Consider the following 22495-nt stretch of genomic DNA (forward strand, 5'->3'; position numbering starts at 1 on the left):
TTTTTTTTTTTTTTTTTTTTTTTTTTTTTTTTTTCACATGGACAAAATCCGTACTTTCATCGCTCAGTGCAATCACGCACACGATGAGGTGTTCCGGAAAGCGGAAGGTGTATGTGCTGTAGTGGTGTAATGTAGTGCGCGGTCGTGTTTGCTGCACGCGGCAGAAGAAAATAATGGATTTCTTCAAATAAATCAGCTTTGGAGTTAGTGTAACCTTTTCACTTCAGGTTTTGCTTGTCTACACACGTGTCTACTGCCAAGGTACGTCATTTTCATACCTAGGTTTGACCACTGGCTTATAATCGCAGATTTTTTCATTACAACGATATTTCAAAATAACGAATGATTTTTCGCGGTCCCGCGGGATTCGTTATATCGAGATTTGACTGTATATATTGCTCTGTTGTGCGCTCCTCCTTGGACTATGGAAGCATAGTTTATGGATCAGCTAGGCAATCATATTTAAAGAAATTAGATACAGTGCATAACATAGGCCTCCGCCTTGCTTGTGGTGCATACAGAACGTCTGCTGTGCATAGCCTCTGTGTGGAAACTAATGAGCCTTCACTGAAAGATAGACGAGCTTTACTTACATAGGCATATGTCCTCGGAATAAAGTCACAAAAAAAACACCTGTGCTATTCAGTAGTCACAGCTTGCCCCTCCAGAGTCATTTTCACAAATAGGCCTCAGTCGAGGCCATTGATAATGCGGTTTGAAGAGATATGTTGCAAACTCCATATTCTGGACACATTACCGGATATCGCTCAAAACAACAGCCCTCTACTGCCATGGTACAATCTTCCCACAATCTGTGATCTCACTCTCACACAGTTTCCAAAGATTAAAACTCCACAGGAGCACATTATTCAGGAATTCCTTAAACTTCAGGAAGAATACAGAAGCTTCACAGAGTTCTATACCGATGGATCGAAAACAGCTGTGTACACGGGAGGTGCAGTCGTGCGAGGAGATTCTGAGGAAATAATAAGACTTCCACACTGCGCATCTATTTTCACTGCTGAATCCCACGCCATTTCTGTTGCTGTAGAGAAAATAATAAAAGAGAATGTTACAAACACCGTTATTTACACAGACTCCCTAGCCGTCCTCACAGCTCTAAATCCAAGAAATGCAGCCGCTCCTTTACTCGGAGACATAATACACAGTATAACAACAGCCATTGCTCGAGGATATAACATAAAATTTTGTCGGGTCCCGAGTCACATGGGCATCAAAGGCAACGAGAGAGCAGACACATGTGCTGCTAAAGCCCGTGACAAGCCAATGAAGAGTATATACATACCCTATAAAGACTGTATGAAACTTGTACATCACAAACTAAAAGAAAAATGGCAGTCTTCCTGGAATAGTAAAGTGGATAACAAACTTCACTTAGTAAAGCCCATTTTGGGAGAATGGATGTCGTGCCGGCATCAGGAACGTTTCATAGAAGTAATAATATGCCACTTCCGCATTGGACACACACACCTGACACACAATTTTCAGCTGACAAAAAGAGACAAACCTCAGTGTGAAAAATGTGGAGAACAACTAACTATTAACCACGTCTTATTATCATGCACAGGTCTCGAAATACTAAGAAAAAAATATTTTACCCCATTTTACAAACAACACATTTCTTTTCATCCAAAACTGATTTTAGGCGAAGATGGACTTGTAGATTTGTCTTGTGTTTTCAGTTTTCTAAAAGAAGCAAATGTCTTATGCAAACTGTAGAATAAATCAAGTGTGCATCAGTAAACAAATTAAAACCTCAAGCTTTCCACATCATTGCATTAGCAACACAACCCGTTTCGTAAAAGGAGACTTTCTAAACAAACTCTTTTTAGAACACACGCGTTTTTCCCCTTTTTTTTTCACACACAAAAAATAACCTTGCTCTTGGCGCATGATAGCCTTAGTTGCTTATGCGCCAAAAAAACCCAACACAATAACACAACAACAAGTATATACAACAAAACGGGCATGAGTTGCAAGCGTTTGTTCTTGCGCTATTCGTTGTGTCGCCGAAAAGCTATAACGACAATTAAGGGTTGCAAACGAACTGACCTAGTTTCAGTGCAGAACTGTAACACATGTTAGCCGCGAAGGCAATCCGTCACCGAAGAGTCTACTTATCGCGCTCAACACCGCTGCCCTTTGTTCTCATCTTTATCTGACCGCAATAAACGTATTGAAACAAGTGTTATTTTGTTTTTTGTGCTTTGTGGCGCAATCAACCGCACCACAGCTTGCAGAAATATTGGGAATTATGCCCGAAAACACGGCAAGCGCCGCACATCCAATGCAGACAGCCCGCGCTTTTGCTTACACCACGAAAGCCACTGCTGTCACCAGCGCCACCGCATCTCCACTGACGTCACGGGCTGACGCTTGTCTATATCGTCTAGCCATTGGTTTTATTGAGAGTTGATAGCTACCTACAAACATTTGAAACAAAAAAATGTCTGATGAAAAGTTGTGAAAAAAATGACAAGAATGTAAGCCTGTAATGTAAGAATGTAAGCCTTTAGGGAAAGCTGCACCGATGAGAGTCAAGTGATGTGACTAGTAACACTTTACTGTTACCACTAAAGAACCTTTTCAAAGGCAGCGCCAGTTCTGAACTACAAGAGGGATTGTCATGACGCCATTGCTTGTGCTGATAATACCACTTGTGCCTGAATGCTGAATGAAGAATTAATCAGGTTTATTTGGTGCAAAAGTATTTGTTATAGCTTTGTTAGTCTAATGGTAAACAGTAATCAACTGTCTGATGTGGTTTCTTTACTTTCAGCACCTTTCAGAAGAGTTATGAGCATGCTTACTCAATTATTACCTTTAAACAGCAATTTTAGCAAATTTTAGCAAGTGTTAAAGCATGTAGCAAAGTGCATCTACGATCCGCAAAGAGGATTCGCAAGGAAGCCGCAGAAGGAACCCATTAATGTTGTCGTGTCCTCTTCTTAAATGTGCAGGTTAAGTGTGGTCAGAATTTGCTTACTTGCATTTTGTTCAGAGACTGCAGTTGTGTCTTAGTGCTAATTTGTGCACTGTAATTTAGGGAAGCTGTATTTAAAAAAAAAATGATAAAAGCTTCTCCTGCAAGTTGATATTGCTTGTCTGGCAAGGCATTTTTCAGTACTATTTCATTTTAGAGAATATGTATGTTGTAATTTAATGCATTTTAACTCTGGATGTGCTTGATCATGCAGAGAATTTCCTTGGATCTTGGAAGTCTTCACTTTGATGCCTTACAACTTCTACAAAATTATTGAGCCCTTAATTCGTGCAGAGGAGGGCTTGTGGCGAGAAGTGGTGAAGCACCTCAACCACGTAAGATCGATTTTCCACTGCAAATGTTTGCCTGAGAATTAACAAAAATTACAGTAGCTTTGTTATGCAGATTGAGGAGCAAATCCTGGAATGTCTCGCTTGGAAAGATGACTCACCTCTCTGGGAGGCTATTGAGCACTCTGAACAACCTGTACCTACGTGTAAAGAGGTTTGTGATTTGCTTTATTGCTTTATATATGCTAGCTGTTGTGCTACTTGGCATTGCTTTTTGAAAGCCTTAGAGCTCTGAACTGACTATCACATTGATATCACTCACTCAGGTATTGCTTCAGCGGCAGATTGAGACATATGACGGTACCGATGTCACTGAAGCCCAGTCTCCTGCTGCGCATTTATCTTTGAGGGGTCTGAAAGGGGACCAAGATGGTCCTCAATCAAGCAAGAAGGGTAAATATTTTCAGGCCAGTTTTCCAAACTTTAAACTTGGTGTTGCATTGTGAATGTGCATGTGATCTGCTTCTTGCCAGAAATAGCCTAAACGAAGACTTTCCGCTTTGACACAGATGGATGGTCTTTGTCATAAACATTGCATTGTGATATATCACTCGTAGACATTCTATTGTTTCAGTTCTATTCATAATCCTTGAAATGTGGTGCCCAGATATTACATGCCTGCTGACAGGAAACTTGTTTAGTTTCTGTTGTACTATGTGAATGTTGTGTAGCATGCACACACGTTTTTATAGTGTGCTACTCTTCCTGCCATTGCATACTTTCGTTTGGCTGAGGGAATGTAGAAAGGAATTCTCTGTCGCACTCGGTATTCTTTCTGTGCACTTTTTGTGTGTCGCATGCATGGCTGATGTGACACTGCCGTCTGAGCTTTGTGAGGAACCCATCTGCCAGCCTTCTGACTCTGGTGGACGGTTGAGCATCGAAGCCGGACGGGCACAGTGTGTGTCTGCGCCTTGTCTGTGTGGCTTTGACATGGCGGCCTTTGATGCAGACGTGGCACTTTCACCGGTGTCGGTGGCGGAGCGGTTCCAGTCTCCAGGCAGCGCAGTGCGCCGCAGGCTATTTGCACCCAACAGCACAGGAGGTGGTGCTAGTGCCTCCTTACAGCAGAGTTCCCGGGCGGAGTCGGGCGCCATGGGCCAGACGCGCACCGTGTCCATCACGGTGCAGCGTGAGTGCCTCATATTTCTCATAAGCTTTTGCCTCATCTAACCCCGCCATATGCATCCTGTAGCTGGAGCATATGCTGTGTGTGGCTCGCGCCATTGCTGCCTTGCAGTGTTGGGTGTGGTAGGGGACACAGCATGGCTTGGCCTGAGTGGCGTCATTCGGGGGCCGAGTGGCTTGCCCTTCAGTCCACTTATTGGACTGCTTGTTACGAAGTAGAAGCGGGGTTGTGTGTGTAGCATGCAGTCCATTGTTCCTCCTCACAGTGCTGCTTTTGCCGGACTGTAGGAAGACAGTGCAGGTGATGGCCCTACTAACTTCAGCTAGCTGTTCTGTAAAATTAGATAGGAAGCTTCAGAGGCATGTCTACAAGAGGGGTCTGTTTGCTCTCCATGTGCCTGTACTCTGCTTTGTGTTGCATGCATTATTTTTTTCCTCTTGCTGTGCAAGTTGCGCTTTGTGTACTTGAGCAGTTGATTGCTTCATCCTCATTCCCCCCCTTGTCGTATTTTTTTTTTTTATCTTGATTAGTGGAAGAGCGCGAACTACTGATAAGTACTAATGGAAGTTGAAGGTGACCAAAATAGTCTAAAAGCTGTAAAAACAAAAAGGTGCGAGGTGTAGAGGGCCTTCAGTAGAGCACTGCACGGGCCATAGCTAGGTCCGGGCCTGGCTGCCTTTTGCCGGCTGCCTTTTGCTTTACCCGCCCGAGCGCAGCCCGGCATTCTCCGATACAAACCCGGTCCCGGCCCGAGCTCGTGGAAATTATGACCTATTTGGCACGGCCCGGCCCGTCAAGTGGGCAGGCCCGGTTGAGGCCCGAAAAAGTAATTAATGAGCTAAGCGCAGTTCAGATGCAAATATTCTTATTTCCTATTTACATGAAAAGCCCTTGTTTCTATAAGCGTGGCGTGAAACTCTAGTTCTGGTGGCGTTGGTTATTGTTTCTGTATCCGAAGAAAGCACAGGGGCTTGGATTCTATGGATGCGAATTTCCCGAAATTAATGCTTTCACGGTTTTAGTTCGGATACTGCTGGGTACAAATTTTTAAAGAATATGTAATACAACTTCTGAGTTCAAAATCGGTTCGCTGCTAGAGGTCATGCGATCACGTGATCGCATGACCGCCGCTCCTCAGTCAGACGTCTGCTCGGTAGATTTTGGTGTGTGTTTTTAGTGGGAAGGGGGGCCGGGCTCTGCTTGAAGTCCTCGTTTTTATTAACTTACTGAAAAACAAAACGATTGCTAAGGGCAAAAGTGCACTGAGTGCATCCAACATTCCAGTCAGAGCCTCAGTTGGGGTCCAGTAAAAAATTCTAGTAATATAATGTATTCCTCACTTCTACGCACCTATAGTTGCTGCCCAAGTTCTCTGTTATTGTGATATAAGCTTCAATTATTCTGTGAGTCAGCAACAATTATCAAAAAGCACAACCTCGTTGATTTCAGCTGTTAATGCAGTTAAAGAAAAGAAGTTTCTTTTTTTTTTCACACAGCAACTCAGAATTAAGGGAGTCTTGCTAGCTGTCATCGGTGCATTGCCACTGAAAGCAAAGCCAAGCGCACTTTCTCCCGATTTATGTTTTGTTTACAGTCTTTTGTGTGCCGTGTCAAAGTCTTATAACGAAGCGCTCGTTGTAGGGTGGGGTGGACCCCAGTGGACGAAACGCGCTCCCTGAAGGAGTAGGTAGATTTCTTTGGTTTCTTTTCAGCTTTTTTTTTTTTTTTTTGCAACACTTAATGGTGCGTGCATGTGTGCGGCGAAAGACTCAAAAGCGGTCGTAAAATGGCCCATTCTCACGCGCTGACGTTGTTGCAAGTCAAACCTATCCCACTTTGTTCCACTGCCTCACACGAGAAGCGAATGCCCGCTTCTCGCTTGCGCCGCGCTTACGGGGATGCCACTTGTTCTGACCCAGTGGCGCCTTCATAGCAGCACACCCTCTTTAGCTGCCTGTAGCCCAGACAACCATCTGCGTTGCACATATGTCGCCCACCGCAGATTGGTTTCTTGAAAATGGACGGAAAACGCATCTGCTTTTCAGCAATGCCGCTACTGTAGAGAGCTGCGCGCAGAAGGCATCGCGGCAGGAAGGGGAAAAGGGACGGAAACGGTCCTTTGGCGGCGACACCGCCGACAATGCAGCCGTCGTCGACCCTCCGTAGGGCAGCCCTTGACGATAAGTGCTTCCCAAGGAGGATCTTCCACAAGCTCAGTGATGGCCGCGAACAGGAACAGGAGTAAAATCTCAAAACAGACAGTCCGTGTCGTGCATTCTAGTACCGAATGGTACCCGAAAAGCTGAGCGAACTTCACATATGTATTTGCTGTTTTATTTGCATATATTTGTTTTTCTTTATATCCCTAACACATGATAAACATACCATGGATTAAAAAGTATTTGCAGTCTGCTACAGTCAATCCCAAATATAACGAACTCGGATAGAGCGAATTATGTTTTATATCGAACACTCTAATTTCCACTAGCATTATGCATATAAAATGTATTTATCATAGCGAACTACACATCGGATATAGTGAACTCAGCACGCGCGATCGGTCTCCAAACGCCCGCCAACAGGCGGGCCTTTGTGCCGGCTCCGAGTACTCTCCGGGCAGCTAGCTGCCGGGCCTTCTAGCGCATGCCGTTGTCAGATGGGAGGGGGATTGGTGACTGCTTCTTTACCCAAGGTCTCGCACAGCGCATACGTCGTCACGCGCCCGCTAGGGTGCTTCTGCGCCGATTCCACGTTGTCTCCAGGCGGCCCGTGCCGTGCTTCCGTAAAACGCAGGAGGGGCTCTCTACAGCAGCTTCCACGAGGGACCCTCCTGTACGCATGCGCAGCCGTCGCCCGGAGTAGCGTGAGTAGCCTTTAAAATCTGCGCCATCGGCCAACCTCTCTTTGCAGCGCTCCTATTCGGCAGCTGCCTACCATGTGATCAAAGACGTGCGAGCAGCTCTGGACTTATTGCGCTTCGAGAAAGAAGAAACACCGGCCAGAACTGGTTTCAAGTTTGGGCGAAGGGAAGGGGAGGATCTTCGAAGGGCAGGCAGCCTCCGAACAACGAACGCGTCAGTGGCGCACTTTCCCGCATCCTCGGAGCTTTCTTTGTTCGCGTTTGCAAGTCGTGCTGCTGCTATCCTCACGATTCCGGACGTGCCTACGTTGCTGCTGACTTGCATTCCTGCGCTACATCCTGCAAGATGACGACGAAGCAGCGGCGTGCCCTACCGCTTTCCGATAATGGAGATAATTCGCCGCATTGGCTGTGGCGAAAAAAAGTCTGACGTTGCCGCGCATTTCGAAATTCCGCGGAGCACGTTAAGAACCATTTTGAAAAACCAGTCGGCCATCAGAGGCAATGCACAGGAACGACCAAATGGTGACGGCTTTCGCCACCGCAAAGCCGGCTTACGACCAAGTAGAGCGCTGTACCAATGGTTCTTGGACGTTCGCGCGCAAAATCTGCCTGTCTCTGGCCCCATGATGCAACAGAAGGCAAAAGATTTTGCCTTCGTCCTGGCCGTCGAGAGGTTTACGGCGAGAAGTGGTTGGCTCCAACGATTTAAAGACCGCTCCTCCATCACTGGAAAGGTGGTTGCAGGTGAAAGCCAAGCAGTGGATGCTGAGAGGGCTGAGAAGTGGGTGCAAGACTTGTGGCGTGCTGTCACAGAGAGATGCGAACCGTGCAATATTTTTAACACCGACAAGACTACTTTGTTTTGGCAACTGCTGCCGAGCAGAACTTTGGCGGTAAAAAATGAGAAGTGCCATGGCGGTAAATTAAATAAGGCCCGAGTCACCGTTCTCACAACAAACATGGACGGTTCATCAAAGCTGCGGCCGCTTGTCATAGGCGAGTTCAAGTCACCTATGTGCCTGCGAGGATGCACTTCACTCCCAGTCACATACAACTCAAATTCTAAGGCCTGGATGACCAGAACATTGTTCGAAGCGTGGCTGGGACGAGGAACTTGCAGCGAGGGGGCACAAGATTTGCCTCCTCCTCGATAACTGTTCTGCGCACCACTGCGGCGTCACGCTCAAGAACATCGAGCTTCATTTCCTGCCACTGAACGCAACAGTGGTTTTGCAGCCCCTCGATCAGGGGATCGTCCGCGCTTTCAAGCTAAGCTATGGGAATCGCGTCGTTGAGCGGCTGTTGGTGAAATTGCGGGTTAACGACGAGTTCAAGGTTAATGCGTCGTTGAGCGGCTGTTGGTGAAATTGCGGGTTAACGACGAGCTCAAGATTAATTTGCTGGCCGCAATAGAAATTATTAACCGTGCCTGGCAAGACGTGACGCAATCCACAATCCGCAACTGCTTCCACCATGCTGGACTATATCGAGAGGATGCAGAAGCTGCTAGTGAAGCGCGCACTGTGCAAGATGACAGCGATGTTGCCATGCTGTGGGAAGAGCTCGCTGATGTTCCGGACGCTGTGCCTGAAGAAGTTGCCCTGGAGGATTTTCTCACTGTTGACAACAACGTAGCCGTGACAGCGAGTCCGTTGGACTCTGAAATTGTTGCCGACATGCTGGCATCTGGTGCGAACGAGGAACCGCCGCTGGAAGACGATCGCCCTCGCCCGGCGTTGCACGAAGCCCTCGCTGCTACTGATCTGCTGCGCCGATACTTCTCTGGAATACAGGGAAGCGGACTGGAGTTTGTGGAAATGATGTCGCGTGTGGAAAGTGCGATTCTCGCTGGTGGAGTTAAACGCAGTGTTCAGGCGAAGATCACTGCCTACTGCAAATAAGTGAGCATTTATCTGCAATAAATTTCTTTTGTAGATTCATGGTGAGCGGCACGGTTTTTCATTAGTTAGTGCGCTTTCGCTGCGCTGTTCTGGACATCGTGTATAACGAATTTGGTACTGAAGTTCGTTATAAACGGGTTTGGTTATAGCGAAATACTTTATATAGCGAACAAATATCGTTGAATTATGCAGTTCGTTATAACCGGGTTTGACTGTACTATATTCAACTGGCACTGCCTTCACCCGTGGGTATTCGGTTAAACTAGCCTGTTATTCACAGGCCCGAGCCCGGCCCAGGCCCATACTTTCACAGGCCCGCGCCCGGCCCAGGCCTGCAGCTGTAAAGCCCCTGCCCGGCCCAGGCCTGCCAATAAAATGCTTTACCCGGCCCGGCCCGGGCTTTCGGGTAAGCCCGAGCCCGTGCAGTGCTTTAGCCTTCAGACTGAAAACATTAAATTTTGATGGAAAGTGAAGTTATGGGTACCCATAAGAGGCTATAATCTTGAAAAAACTGAAAGCTGAAACGAAATGTGAAAATCTGTCTGATAATTAAAAGCGGGCCAATATAGCCAAGTGGTCAGAAATAAACAATAAAACACAAAGACAGGAACAGTGAAACAATCAAACCGAGTAACCGGCCACAACGCATGCCCTGCTGCACTTAGTAATTTCAATTCTTTCTCGGATAGACAGATAGATGGTGTACTAACACAGGGGTCCTTGGCACAACAGACTTTGATAACTTCAATTATTTCCTTAGACGAAAGGACAAGACCTTCCTCTTTTCGTTTTTGTTTTTTTAACTTAAACTGGCTCATTTTACTGTAATGTCTGCATTCTAGATAGGCAGGCTATCATGTAAAGATCTAACCTGCAAAGATGTATATTTTCGTATCGCAAAATGCCGCTTCTATCGGATTTACAAAACACTCCCCTCCCCGCCGAATAGTTGAATCAAAGAAATTTTGCATGCTGGTTTGAAGAAAAAAAAACAAAGAAAAGAAAGCAAGAGCCTGGAAATTTGTGTTAAGGTCACGCAAACATGACATATCAGCCAGGAATGTGCAACAACCAGTATGTGTCACCGACATTCTACTGTATATGAGTGATGGCTCAGGGCAAGAATTACAGTGAATAATCAAAGACCTCAACTGACTAAAAGTGATAGTAGGGTTAACAATTCAAGTGAAGAGAACTGAAATAAGGCTTAACAGCGTGGCAGAGGTGCAACAGTTGTTAATAAGTGCAACACAATCTTTATTGTGCGGAAATATTTATGTCACCCTAAGTTTACTATTTTTAAGTTGAAGCTCGAGAATTCCATGCTAATTTGTTTACTGTTGGAAGGAACCCAGGAATTTGTAATGCTGGTTATGTTTCCCTGAAAACTATCTTTGGCTATGAAGTTTGACCTCTGAGAACGTATGCATCCATTCAGGTGTGCACAGCGGTGACAAGGCCGTACTGCTTACTTGTGTGTGCTAGCAGATGCATATAGAGCCAACACTGACTCTGGGATGCTGGGGAACCCCAATAACCAAACCAAACTCGTTCCTGCTGCGGTGGCATAGTGGTTAGGGCACTCGGGTGCCAAATCCGAGGATGCAGGATCAAAATCCTGCTGCAGCAAAGCAAAGTACCCGTCTGCTATGCAATGTCAGTGCACATTAAAGAACACCAGGTGGTCGGAATTTCTGGTGCCCTCCACTACAGCATCCCTCATAGCCTGAGCTGCTTTGGAATATTAAATTCTACAAAACCGAACCAAACCAAACCAAGCTCTCGCAGCACTCCTAAATGCATGCAGTGAATGTGGCGGTAGTGGCATGGCATTGGCAGTATGCAGCTAGTCCTCTGTTTATCTTATGTTTTGCCGGCCTAGTAATGGGCACCTTTTCTAAATTCTGTGCATTGATTTAGGTTACATTTTCAGCTTATGCTTTCAATGAACTTTTAGTTGCATTTTCTATATTGAACTCAGCATGCGAACAAATTAAGTAATGGCAGACAATCTCAGACATCGTTTCTTGCAGCTGCTGTAACTTGTTTTTTGGCGAAAATGTTGCATAAATGCCATTGTCGCATACCAAAATATGCTTGTTTTATGAATGGAGCTCTTGCTTCAAATGCTTTTCTGGGGTGCATATGTTTGCAATACCATGTTGCGAAATTGTTTGTATGCAAGTGGGTGATATATGTTGTCATCCTAAAAACAGCCGAGATTTGTTCATAGCTGATCCAAGCGGGTAACATTAGTTGAGCGCACTTGCTTTTTGCCTTCATTGTAACGTGTCCGCTAAATTTTGAGGGAAGTTAGAACTCAGGGCGTCCATGTACTGAGCAATGTCGGTGCACCCTCTGTTATGGTGTCCCCATAGCCCGAGTCACTTTGGGACGTTAGACTCCATAAACCAAGACATCAAGCTAGCTTCTATTCCTTCTAACATCTGCCGATTACAATTATGTATTTATGTTATAATCATTTCTTTTCTGCATTCTGCATAAATGTTGGTTGCTGTCTTACTTGTACAGTTTATTCAGCTTTACTTTTTGGCATTTAGTTAAATTGCATTTATTTTATTTGATACTGTTGGATTGCATCAGGGATTGTAACAGGAAGGGCTGTGAGTATGCATACATTAAAGCTTAAAAACATGCATAATATAACATGGTGCAGAGTGTTACATGCATACATACAAGCTTACAACAGTCGAAAAGACGGGTATTTCACATATATTGATTACATGATTACGGATGATAACAACTAGTACAAAATGCATATGACAAAAATTACAGTCGCAGAGTCAGTTTAACAGTCGAGCCACAATCAAGATTCCAAATACTAAAAGAGAAAATTGACTATAATGAATTCACAACTTGAATCAAGGCACAAACCGGGGAGTAAAAATAACATAAGGGAACAAGGAAGTATGAAAATAAGGAATACAATTATTACTGTGATTTGTATAGTTCATCTGCACTAAGGGAACTAAAGTCAGGTAAGGACGAGCTGTTAGTAATACGCCTGTTTAGATTGTCCCATTTTCGTGGTGCCCTTGGAAAAAATAAGTATATTTGAAGATATCAACATGAAATGAAAATTTGCCTAATGTATGTGTAAGGTTATAACAGGTTATCTGTTCGAGGATGTTTTATGCACTTTAGTGAGATGGTTTGGTCCTATTATGGCCAGCCAACACATCGAATCACAGTTCTCGACTTAAATGACTTTAGCGCTGACTTGAACCGTTTGTGGCTCATCCATTGTAAAGTAGTGTGAGTACTACTGGCTTACTTGGGTAGTCTGCTGACCAGAGCTGGTGTTCAGTCTGTAGTGTAGATGCAGCATTGAAGTAAAACTAGTGTATGCTTTAGCTAATGGAGTTGTTTCAATCAACTTTTCTTATTAGTACTGTGCTTGGTTTTAATTGCGCCAAAGATGATACAAATCGACTCCACCTTGGGAGCTTAACATGGGATTAAATACGTGTGCTAGTTATAGCAATTTGAAGCCTGGTTTTATATTTAAGTTCATATTGAATGAAGCTTGCACTGGCATCTTTTATATCTCTAGTAACTGCAAGCATATTTTCAATACATGGACAAGGTGTATGAGGTTTTTCTGGAAAAGATGTTAATATATCCAATGGCTTCACTTTGGTTATCTGGGCCCCCACTGCACATGCATGAGTTAACACTTTTTTTTCATCTGCTCTATTGGCAGCCAGATGGCATTGAATAAATAATATGCAATGTTGCAGCCTTCCATGAGCTGGTAAAATCAAATCTATTTATGTTTTGCTTGTAGAATTTTTCTCAAAAGCTTTATGTTATCCAAGCAGGAAGGGGGGATGGCATGTGCTACGTTGCTGCATCAATTTGATTACGGTGCTCACTATCTGATTGCGCACAGTGCCTCATTCCCCATTCTGCATTCATCAAACATGGAAAAATTTTACTGTGCATTTGCTCTTGTGGTATGATGTGAATTGTAGTGGTGGCTGAGGTGGTGCAAAATGCTGATGCCAATCAGGGTGTTTAATAAACTCTAAGTAGGAGTGTGGGATGTCAGATTTAATGCTCCAACACTTACACAAGCAGTGTTGGTAACCTACTGTGAAGGCTGTCTACTGCAAGTGCTAAGTACCAGGCGCAATAACCTGTTTTAGTGTACAGTGCAGTCCACTTGTAACAATATTAAAAAAAACAATAGTGGAAAATGATTATTATAATTGCTTATTGCTATATCTGGACCAATAGGGAAAACATAAAAAAAAAGCAAAGAAAACAACAACAAAAGAGCACACCCACATATCTCTTCATTCATGTAGGCTTGCCTACTTACCAGCAAGTGAATTGGGTCGAACGAAACGAATAATCGTAAAGAGCACTGAACACTTTATTACAGGATGCATAAATAGCCATAAAATAACTTAAGTATGTTTAGGAAAGACTGAAATTGGCACTCGCTTGAGCAGCAGCTGAAGCTCGACTATCACTGTGAACCTCGCTTCAGCAACACATACGTTGGCGGCAGTCCTCTTGCATGCACGAAATCGATCAGCGGCTGGATGAACTGCAGGACTTCCCCACCCTTGATATTATTGAAATCGTAAAGTGTGAGTACCGGTATTTTTTCTTGAGGCTTCCAGCCTTGAAAGCCTGCCGGAAATCCTGATGAATCTGCTGTTTCACCTTGAAAGCTATTGCCGTCGTCTTGGTCGACGCCATCTTCCACGGACACGTAGTCAGGTGACGGCGATACGGCTGAACCATTTGCGCAGTGATGGCCGGGAGAGGCACCGATTGCTATGATGACAGCACTAATTTCTCTACACCAGTCCGTTTTCAGCGCGTCATTTCTCCACTGAATATTTAATTTTTTGTCAAACATTGAGACAAGTTTTCATGGCAAGCATCTCCCAAGCGACCAAAGAGCTATCGCTGTATTCGATGAGCCACCATAATCAGTCATTATGTATGGTTTATTTTTACATCAGGCCAATAGAAAAACTGATAAATCTCAATAATTTGATAGTGTTAAGTAATATTTCATTATGTCTGGTATTTTTATAAGTGGAATATACTGTGTTGGATCAATATGGTCCCATCCAGCTGGTACAATTCAGTTTATGAATAGGGATGTGTGGGTATTATTGAAATTTTCGAGTATGAATACGTGTTGAAAAAATGCCTTCGAATATCAAATCGAAGATCTGATCAAAAAAAAAAAGAAAATTAAAAAATTCAATTCATTCGTCTTGTTCATTTCAGAATTCTCGTAGTGCTTGCAAATAAAATTAAACTAGAATTGCACAGAAGCGTGTGTACCGTACTGAAAAACCCACTCTAAATTTTATGCAGGATTCTATATACCAGTTCTTTGTACAGGGAGGATCTACATGGAGCCAGGTGAAGCTGTCCTATGGCTGCTGAATACAGTAAATTCTCGTTATTGCTTTCAAAAAGTGTCCGGATTAGGTGAAAGTGAATAGGCCTGAAAAAAAAACTACCAAAAGCCGTTTGCATCACTAATTTTATCTGATCAACAGCTGTACGATGGGTGAAACAATAGTAAGAACATATTTTTCCACTTTCATTCGCTTTGCGCACACTTTCGGGAAAGCCCTCTTCACAAAGGGATGGTCCTACTTCGCAAAATGACCCGTCGCATTTTGACAATGCTTCACTGCACAGCCCGCACGGTCGAGCATTGCGGGGAAGTTTGAAGTGTAAGAGAAACTGCGGTGTGTCCGGTAATTTTCGAATATTCGGAAATTTCGAACAACAAGCTTATCAGAATTTGAAACTTTGCATATTTCCACAACTTTAGTTATGACTGATGAGGTGTCAATCAACCATGTGTTGCTTTGCCTCAGTGTCAGTGGCACATTCATTCAGATCATTCAGGTCACTGTAGCAGATAGTGAAAGTCCAAACACAGGCATGGATTTCAGAGATAGGAAATTTGATTAGGTATTTTTCATGCAAAGTTAATGCTGGCTTAGTTTGTATAAGTAGGTATGTACATACATCACTGTGGAATTAGTATCGTACTTCATTAGCTTCACTCAGACTTGGCAGTCTAAGTGCCAAAAGTTCTGTTGCTGTGTAGCGACATTGTAACCGCATTAGACTACTTGGTGGAGAGGTTTGAAAGCGTGTAATAATGTTAATGTACTCACATAAGGTTGGCAACCTTGTGTGCGCTACTGCTCACATAAGGTTGGCAGTTGCTGAAGCTATGCTATTGCCAAGTTTCAAATATGGTCTGTGTCACATTGCTCTTAATGGTGTACGTGTGGACACTGGGGATGCAGTGTGCTTTTTTTTTTTTTTTTTTTTTTTTTTTTTTTTTTTTTTTTCTACAGGGCTCATATTTAGTACAAAAGTGCAGCCAACACCACCAGCTTTATCGATAAAGGCTGGCATAGTGATTGCCAAAGCAATTTGAGACCGTTGAAATAGTTATCTGTCAATGTTTTTTGTTTGTTGAACTGCTAGTGGCTCGACTCCTGTAAGTCATTTCTGGATTCCAGTAAGTTAGATATTTGAAATTAAGGGTATAGATGAGCTCTGTTTTGTTGAACCTGTTAGGGTTTGAGTGCGTGTTATGTTTAATAAGCAAACGCGTGACATTGAGAAAGTTCATAGAATGAAGTGCTTTGTTCGATGCACGACGTGGAAATGAGTTTTGTGTGTGTTTATATTGCATTCTGAATCAGTGATTAGAATGCAGCACCAGCTAAGCTTTCTTTTGGCTTTTTTTTGTGTATTTTATGTCTAGCTAAAGTTTTCCTCATGGCACGTGTGTCATAAGGGCATTGCTTTGACAGCTTTTAAATACATTAGGTTTCCTTGGAGATGACCTTAAGCAGACCTTGTAGATATCTCCAGCTTGTCAGAAGCTAAGCTTGAAGGTTAAGCTCCATGTGTGCGAAAAATTATGTAAATGCAACAGTGGCAGGCAACAAGTGGCACCACTGTGCAAAGCGTTTTGCATTGTTGCTTAACTCATTGCTTGAACCTGCAACCACAGAAAATTTCTTTCATCTCGAATTTCTCTCATAATTAGTTGACTCTTACTGGTTGTTTGTGGTTTGTCACGTAGCTCCTCCTCCGAGTTCTGTCTTTGCCTTAACAAGCAAGTCGTCTAGGTCATTGCCACTGCTGTAGAGATTTTGCATTAGCCGTGGGGCAGGTCTACAGAGTACATTCTGCTTGCCAGTAAGGAAGGACAAATGACATTTAGAGTGTGTTAAGAATGGGTGCATTGTAAGGCAAGATGCATATCGAGCGGTGTGTATAGGCGTTTGATCTCCAGTATCACTGCACTCTAGCATAATTACAGAATAACTTGTGGTGCAAATTCTTACTCTCATAATTGGATCACTTACAATTGGATCAAAGGGGCAGTCTTTGGGGGTGTTTACTATGCCCGAGTACAGTGGCATCACACAAAAACGCACCTCCCCGTGAATCTGTGATCGGTCTTCGCCTCCATAAGTGGGCTGGCTTAGTCATTGCCATTGCTGCTGCCCTGGAGAAAATTTGTCTTGTCTTGGCTGCGGGAGAGATGTTCAAATTTCAAAAATGCAAGAAAACAGGTTACAGGCATATTTACTAAGCCAGAGTGTGCAGGCCCTGAAACAGCTGTGCACTTTGCTTGTGCATGTCACCTGATACCTTCGCTTGCATAATGCTTGCCCACTGAGGGACATAGTGATGGCGGCCATCACCGTTGTGTGGCTCTTTTTCGTACACATAGAGCTCTCTCTTATTAACAGAAGTGCCTGAGGTATATGAGTGTGCAAAAAAATAAAAATGTATCGAGAATGACTTCGCAAACATGTCTTTGCACTTTTAACTCATTTCTAGCTCAACAAGCTGATGACATTAGTCCTATAGAGGCTTTACAAAAGTTAGGGCCATCTAGTGAAAAAAACACAAACTGCGCGTGGCGGCCATGTTTTGATCCGTCCACCCGCGCCTCCCACAGAGTGCTGCCAATGTGCGCCTTCGTGGAAGCCGTGCATGCATTGCAAGCTGCGTTGGAATGCTCACAGGCGATTGTTTCATTTTTAACATCTCAGTAGTCGCTGCTAGCACCAAGCTCTATTCGGTATGCCAGCATGTTGCTGTGTGCCCTTCTGCAGCCAGCGCACCATCGTAGACGTGCACGGAATCAAGGTATACGCGCATATACGACCGCTCGTTTGCAATAATAGGCTTTACAGGTGTCACTTCCAGCATGTCAAGCATTACTGCACGTCTCTCAGACTGGGAGCTAGCTCACAGAATGTTATATGACATAATCAGCAAGGTTGCTTTACGTGCTATGGTGCCTTGTGAACTTGAAGGATAAGCTTATGCTGCAATGGAGGACACGGGAGAAGGAGCAATGCATCTATAACGAACATATTGTGCAAATAGGTTCGTTTGAAGCCTTTTGTACATAGATTGCATTTTCCATGCTGTAGAGAGAATTTATTGGGTACATACATGCATACATACATACATACATACATACATACATACATACATACATACATACATACATACATACATACATACATACATACATACATACATACATTTTAACAAAGCTTGTGTGAAATTGCATTTAAAAGATAAAAATGCATATACCAAAAAACTTGTTAGTTCGAACTTCACTGCACCGGAAAGAAAGTATGAATTGCCCGAAGTTTGAGTTATTGAATGGCCCTGAAGAAATTGAGAAGAAGCAAATATATTACGGTAATTTTATTTATTTTTTTTACAGGAAATGATGGCAGTGAGAAAGATGGCAAGGATCGCCTACATTTTAGACGAGAACAGTGCAACAGTGGCTATTCTTTGCATTGCCATCAGTGCTTTATTATTAGGGTTGTTCATTTACGGGTAAAACCCAATATTACCCGGTTTTTGCACCCCGAACATGTTCCTAAAAAAATTGGGTAAAACACGATTTTTCCCGTTTTCTGGAACAAATGTGCCCATGGAACTTGTTAGCTCGTATTAAAGCACCAAAGCAGAAGGTATTCGAGTGGTATTTTCTGATAAAAAGGTTCTTTATGCAAATGCAGTCTTAAGGAGAAAAAGCTTTAAAGCAGAAAATTTCTAATACTAAGCTTCGATCACCTTGTAAACGTCAAGCTACAGCAGACTGTCAACGAGTTTTCCCACAATGATCAGTAAAAGCGATTGAGAAAAAGGTGTTTTGTCTATGTTACCTAAGAGCAGTTACACATTAGTAAAAACTTGTGAATAGTTTTGCGCGAAAATCTCCATAAAATGGGGTTGCACTCTGAAACCGAACGTGTCGGACAAAGAAAGCCAGTTGAAAATATTGAAACTGGGCGCTGTACATGAACCCTTCAAGAAGTGGCTGCTGAGTCAGTTGTTTGATGACTACCGAACCTTCTATTTCCGTGACGGGTGATGTAGGTCGCTTTGGGGGAAGTTTTACCAGTAAGTAAGCCCCCACAAATGGCAGTTGAACTGATGGACTATTGGAACTACGCAAGTGTGTGCTACCTCAGGCTAGCAAATGCAGCGTTGACGTGTCTAGCTAATGGCAGCTATGACGTTGAGCGAACATTCTCGTATCTAAGATACCTCCAGAGATGAGACAGGTCTAGGATGGAAACCGAAATGTTGCACATGCAGATGATTATGTGTGTTAATAAGGGCGTGTAAAATGTCGATGACCAGCTAACACTGAATAAAATGTTTCTTGTCCAAAAACTGACTGTTGTACATCACTGAGAGTAATAATTACGACAGAAACACTGAATTACGGAATACTTTCTTGAAAGCAAACCAAAACGTAACCCTAATTGTTACACATCATTTATGAGATATCGAATAAGTTATTAGTTTGTAAATTTAACCCGGTAAAACCCCAATTTTGGAGTGTTTCCACAAAATACCCCATTTCTTTCCTATCATCAAGTCGAAAAATAATGTCCGATTTTTACCCCCTAAATTTGGAAAAAGTATAAAACCCGAAAACGGATAACCTTATTTATTATGTGCTTGCTGTCAGGAGCGCCAAAGCAGTACTGCTCAAAAATGCCTTCCTGGCGCCCATTATGGTGCGACGCAGTAGTGGCAGTGCATCCTCACAGCGGTTTGCGCCATGAAGGGGGCTTCACTGCATCACCCACTGAACGGCACTTGACGAACACACATTTTTGGAGCAGTGGAAGAACCACACAGAGGAGGGGCGGAAGTGCGGAAAATGCCCTGTACCACCTCAGCCCTCTGGCTGACAATTCCCCAGTTTGTGCTTATAATGTCGGATTAACGCGATGGACTTATGGAAAACACTTAACTTCTGGCATGGGCAAACTCAAGGTAGTAAATGTGATACTGTTGCATCCTTATTAGTTGTTTCGTCATGGACATATCTGAAGGCATATTTCCTGAACAGTTAAATGCATTCCTGTGAGAGGGCATGAAGGTGTTAATATGGCAGTGTTGACTGAGTGAGAAGCTCTACTAACTGTACTGTTCGATGTCTTGAAGCACAATTATGAAGGCAGCTTTTAATAAGCATTAGTGCAGGTTAAATACAGAAAACGGTAATTCTCTATTCCTTGTCTTTCTTTCTTTCTAGCTGTCCAGGGAAGCTCTACAACCAGGTACTTGCCTGTAGATGGCAAGAGTACTGTGCCAGCAACAGATAGCTCAAGGCCGAACATCGTAACACTATCAACGGCTTCAGTCTCTTCCCCTGGCCCTGCTTCTGCCACTGCCCCTCCTTCTTCTGTCCCTGAAGCGCCCAAAGGAAGACCACTGCGTTCTGGCTCCCTAGCACTTTTCTTCCGGAAGGTAGGAATTTATGAATTAGTAACTAACAAATGAAGGGCTTTAAATGGTACTTCTGTTTTCTCTGTGCTGTTTTGTTAGTCTTGTCAGAAGCCATCTTTAGTATAGTTCATAAAAAGGGGGGGGGGGGGGGGGGTCAAGGTGTTATTCTGTTCTCAAATGTTAATGCTGTTACAGTATTCAATTATTCTTTCATATTTAGTGGCAGTCCGGATATAGTTTCTTGCTCAGAGGAGTGAGGTGATAAACTAAGTCACCCTTTATGGATTTGTAGTGAAGAAAGATTTGCTCTCACATTCAGATGGGTTAAATGATTCCTTACACTTAATTTGTTTTTTTTTTTTGTTGTTTTTTTGTTTAAACCTTGCATCTTTGACATGTGAAAAATGTGAAGTATACATTTTATAAAGCTGATATTTTTAACTGATCAATGGTTTCGGGCCGTGCAGTCATCTGTAATAGAGCTGCCATTCAGCAACATGTGTACCTTGGTGTGTGTGGGTGTGCAGGTGTTTGAAAACCCTTGAATTCAAAGGTCCCATTTTCAACGCCCGTGAAAGTGCTTTATATATTTTTTTTAATCCTTGAAAGTCCTTAAAGAACCTTGCTTCATAAAAATAAATCATGATATATGGCAAGAAACTTTTATAAAACCCGTGAATAAGGAAGTTTTTTTTCTTGGTGCATATATTTCTACCAGTGGGGTAAAAACTTCAATGTTTCATAAGTTTGGTGGATGCATGCGAGACAGCTGGCCATGTTGCAGCCATTGCTGTTCCTGGCCTTTCTAGTCCCAGCTGCCATGTTGTAGTGTTGCACTGCACATGCGCTGACTCATTATGCAAGCTTATAGCTAAACATTCTCATAGTTTTCTGCATATGGATACGACTGTGCCGCTGTGCTAAAGAATGCCAGGAAAATAAACTTGCTGTCGGTCTGTCTGCTGCTGCCAATATGTTTGAAAATAAATTTCTAAGTGCGTGACTCTGTAAAAACTTATGGCACTGAATGGTACAACAAAAGCAGTTGTTGGTGTTTTCGATGATCCATAACTACAGCGCAAACGCTGTGTGGTGTCCCTCCTTCTTCTCTGTCCTGCCGTTTGTGCTGTAGTTATGGATCACTGAATGGTACGAATCTGCATCGAGTGAAATGCGAACCATGTGGCAAATGCTTTTGACCTTGCTGCAGTGGGCGAGACTGCTTTTGAAAAGAAAAAAATTTTCAGTGTGCTGCAAGCCATGTGTGTAGTGAGCTCAAGGAAGATTGACTGATTAGCAGCAAGACAAGAGAATTTGTTCTTCTTCTCCCCTTCATTCTGTGTTTTCGATTGTGTTGGTGACCACAATGAATCTATACCAACCTTCCCAATTTTTTTTTTTTTACTAATCGAGAATATAGATCTGTTGCAGGAACAAAACCATCAGTTGCAATGTTTGAGGAAGGCAATAGGCTAGACACATACTGTATACACGCGTGTAATGGCCGCACTTTTTTTTCCGAGATTGGGGTGAAAATCAGGGGCGGCGATTACATGAGAAAAAAGACAGCGAAAAAAATTATTTGCGGTGGTACCTGCCTTTATTATTGTCAAAAAAACTCCTCGTCCTCCTCCGCTAAACTCGTCGGGATTTCAAGCTCGTCCCATGTCCAAAACATCACTCCTCGTCGTCGTCCTCCTCCTCCTCCGAACTCGTCGGGACTTCAGGCTCGTCCTTGTCCCAGATGAGGTCATCCTCCGTACCGTCCAGCCTGTTTGATATCCCTGTCACATTGAAACTTTTTTCCACAGTCTCGAACGAAACCGTGGCCCATGCTTCGAGTATCCAGTGGCAAACGGCCACAAGCGATGCCCGTTTCAATCGGATGGTTGGAGTCTTCTGGTAGAGGGCCATTGCCATCCACTCACTCCATCGAGGAAAAAGAAAATCTTCAGCTCACGAGCGCAGAACAAATCAGGGCAGCGATGCGTTCCGATTGTGAGATCGCACGTGATATGCTTCGGGCGATCGAGGAAATGGCTGTAAAATGGAGGAGCGAACAGACTTGGATTGGATTGGATTGGATTTGTTGGCCTCACCCTTTGTAACGGGCGGGCATCGCTGCGGCTAGGAGCGCCCCCTTTGCAACGGAGGGGTTGGCTGCTGCCCCCATGCTCGACTTTTTTTTTCCTCAAATATCTTGTTCTTAATTCTTATTGGCAATTCTACTTCTAACCTTACGCTTCATTTTGGCTTTCACTTGATTTTTGGGCCCCACCTGGCTGCAGTAACTACAAAACGTTCCGTATTTCTTGCACCGCACAGTAGACGGCACTGCCCAACTTCCTGAAACTCATGGTGCGGCTTTTACTCGGGAAATTTTTTAAAAGTTTTTTTTTCCCCAATTTTCTTTCTAAAGTTCGGGGTGCGGCC

The 22495-nt window shown here is 43.5% G+C and overlaps 1 protein-coding gene across 3 annotated transcripts in view; it reads left to right on the forward strand.

The window, feature by feature from the left end:
- LOC146205275 (retinoblastoma-like protein 2) overlaps window positions 1–22495 on the forward strand; it is a 114047-nt gene that overhangs the window by 52931 nt on the left and 38621 nt on the right. For 2 of the 3 annotated variants that reach the window (XM_084589934.1, XM_084589935.1), the window contains exons 13-17: window positions 3219–3339; window positions 3410–3508; window positions 3621–3747; window positions 4307–4486; window positions 19869–20083. In XM_084589934.1, coding sequence (XP_084446060.1) covers window positions 3219–3339; window positions 3410–3508; window positions 3621–3747; window positions 4307–4486; window positions 19869–20083 — 742 coding nt within the window. The remainder of the gene's footprint in view (window positions 1–3218; window positions 3340–3409; window positions 3509–3620; window positions 3748–4306; window positions 4487–19868; window positions 20084–22495) is intronic. The other variant, XM_084589936.1, reaches the window with a different exon arrangement.

Source organism: Amblyomma maculatum, chromosome 1 (assembly GCF_055883805.1).
Source record: "Amblyomma maculatum isolate TAMU_Amacu chromosome 1, ASM5588380v1, whole genome shotgun sequence".
NCBI lineage: Eukaryota > Metazoa > Arthropoda > Arachnida > Ixodida > Ixodidae > Amblyomma > Amblyomma maculatum.